General features: G+C 30.9%; 1 protein-coding gene across 1 annotated transcript; it reads left to right on the top strand.

The window, feature by feature from the left end:
* The first annotated feature begins 957 nt into the window (after positions 1 to 957).
* Positions 958 to 2,680, top strand: LOC115698973 (transcription factor MYB102). The gene is made up of 3 exons (XM_030626187.2): positions 958 to 1,205; positions 1,293 to 1,422; positions 1,525 to 2,680. Exons 1-3 carry the CDS (start codon positions 1,073 to 1,075, stop codon positions 2,378 to 2,380), a joined length of 1,119 nt encoding a protein of 372 aa, XP_030482047.1. The 5' UTR covers positions 958 to 1,072; the 3' UTR covers positions 2,381 to 2,680.
* The last annotated feature ends 245 nt before the right edge of the window (positions 2,681 to 2,925 follow it).

Raw genomic sequence — 2,925 nt, 5'->3', positions numbered from 1 at the left:
ATAACAGAAGAAGGAACCATATATTGACAAATTCACAGAAAAAAAAAGCCTCGAGTTAGTAGCAGCCATTTTAATTTCAATACACTTTTGACAATTACCGTTACATTACTCGACAATATACCAAATACATCGTTTATTTAGTGCTCTTTTTCTCTTCTCTTTAGCCAAGTATATCTAACACGCAAGCAGACACGTATTTTATCTATTATACATATATAAGAGAAAGAAACTATACATAAAGGTAAATTATCCACTTTTTTCACTAGAAATCAAATCATAATAAGTTAGTAATTATAGTAAGAATTTTGGATAGTTTAACTACCCGACATGTAAATGACCATGTGTGCATCTCCCATTAAGGCATGTATAATCATGTGAGCTAATTATATATTATTTAAGCAAATCCCACTATTTGTATTATTCTAAGAAAAAATGCATTAGGTTTTGTACGTGTCAGAAATGTATTTCGTTCCGAAGAACATGTATTTTAAATTATTAAGCCCGTACAAAATCAATGTAGGTTGTCGACAAACCACAGATCTTGTCTCAACGTAATACATGTATAAAAAATAAATTAATATTAACTAAATTACCATACATATCAAATAATAATAATAATATAGATTGATCAAAGATAGCTAGCGTTTTTAAAAAGTTATATATTATTGTAGTCAAACAGTATTAGGAGGCCAGAAAACAATCGACGTCACAATTATTTTTTCCACGAGACTAAATTTGTGGTCCCATATTTGCTAAAATAAAGGGAATTAAGGCCAATAGAAGTGAAATATGTAACACATACTCATCCCAAAACAAAAAAAAAGTACATATAATCAAAGTACACGTGGCAAGGGACGGCACCAAATCTCTTTGACTTCAAATGATATGTCAAGGTTGATATTCTCCTAGTATATATATATGATGGCATCTCTCCCTTTTGGAGCAATAAACCAACAATTTCTCTACCTTGATTTAGAAACATATCACAATTAAAGTACCTATACCACCTTTCTAATTAACAGGCTATAGTACTGTCTTCACTCCTACCTTATCCAAAAGAAGAAAAACAAGTATGGGAAGAGCTCCTTGTTGTGACAAAAATGGTCTCAAGAAAGGTCCATGGACCCCTGAAGAAGATCTTAATCTTATCAACTATATTCAGAAGAATGGACCTGGAAACTGGAGAAACCTTCCAAAGAACGCTGGTAATTAAATATGGTTTAAATATATCTTATTATTACTTTATTTTATAATTTTAATTGCATACATTATTAATATTGTTATTATTATAGGGCTACAAAGATGTGGCAAAAGTTGTCGCCTCCGATGGACAAATTATTTGAGGCCTGACATTAAGAGAGGAAGATTCTCATTTGAAGAAGAAGAGACTATAATCCAACTACACAGTGTTTTGGGAAACAAGTATGTTCATGTCCAATTAATTAATCTTATTTTTTTTTTTAATTATCATTTTTGGATTGACCCTCTAATATTTTTTTTTTTCTTTTTAAAACAATATTTTAGGTGGTCAGCTATCGCTGCTCGTTTGCCAGGAAGGACTGACAATGAAATAAAGAATTACTGGAATACCCACATAAGAAAAAGGTTGCTTAGAATGGGAATTGATCCAGTGACTCATGCACCTCGTCTTGATTTTTTGGACTTGTCTTCCATTCTTGCTGCTAACTCCTCATCTTTTTGTAACCCTTCACTTCTAAATCTCTCAAGCCTTTTGGGTAGTACTCAACCCCTTTTCAATCCAGAACTCCTAAGGTTAGCTTCCACCATTTTATCACTCAATAATAATAATAATAAGCTAGACCATCAAAATATCAATCCCGAGTTGTTTAATAATCCCCAAAATCTACAAGAAAGTCATCACTTATTTTCTAATGGTCAAATCCCACAATTGGTACAGCCCAACAATCAGTTTCTTCAAACTGCTCCTATCTCATCAGAAGGCTTTAATAATCCTATGCTAGCTCCAAATAATGTTGATAATAATCAATCAAACATGCCAAAAATCATCTCTTCATCTTGTCCAATACTTTCGAGCCAAGAAAATATAATTTCACAACCAAACTATGTGGACTGTAGGTCTAATAATAGCAGTACTAGTAATATTCCAAGCCTTAATATTGGTGATTTTCCTGAAAGTTCATACTTCCAAAACTTATTGGATAGTTATAGTGATGATCATCACGAGGCTTTTGGCTTGAATTCTGTTATGTCAACGCCTTCATCATCGACCAATAATACTACGGTCAATAATAATATCAACAGTACAAGCAGCACCGAGGACGAGAGAGAAATTAGCTACTGCAGCAACTTGTTAAAGTTCGAAATCCCTGAGAGCTTGGACATCAATGATTTCTTGTAAATTAATATTTATATATATACATATAATAATAGAGATCGATTATAGTATACTTAGCTAGACTGCTATGATATACATCAGCTAGAGTTTCTAGTCTTCTGTTTTTCTTTATTTGATGAGTTTTTGTTGATAAACATTTGTTTTATTTGGTTTTCTTTCTTCCCTAGTTTTTGTATCGTGTTCGTGTGTAAGTAGATGAAGTTGATGAAATTATTTTTTGGTTTTTTCATTCACTTTAATAATTCATATTTATATGTATTTATATTTCATTTTTAATCACATATACATATATATTTATTTATAGTTGCATTATTATTTATACATATATATTATATCTGTCCACAAAATTTGAGGCAAGCTCCTAACTGCAAATGATCATGATATATAAAATACTTAACAGATTGAATTTCGTGATCAATAATAGAAAAAAAAATAAATAAATAACAAAAGCTAATGTAATTACCACGCAGCACTAGAGATAAGCTAGCAAAAGCATGTAATTTGACGTGAAAAATAAAATATAAGAATAAAAATGGAAATGAGAATAG

This window comes from Cannabis sativa, chromosome 8 (assembly GCF_029168945.1).
Source record: "Cannabis sativa cultivar Pink pepper isolate KNU-18-1 chromosome 8, ASM2916894v1, whole genome shotgun sequence".
Taxonomy (NCBI): domain Eukaryota; kingdom Viridiplantae; phylum Streptophyta; class Magnoliopsida; order Rosales; family Cannabaceae; genus Cannabis; species Cannabis sativa.
Note: the sequence above shows the minus strand (reverse complement) of the source record. Positions and strands in the feature narration are given on the sequence as shown.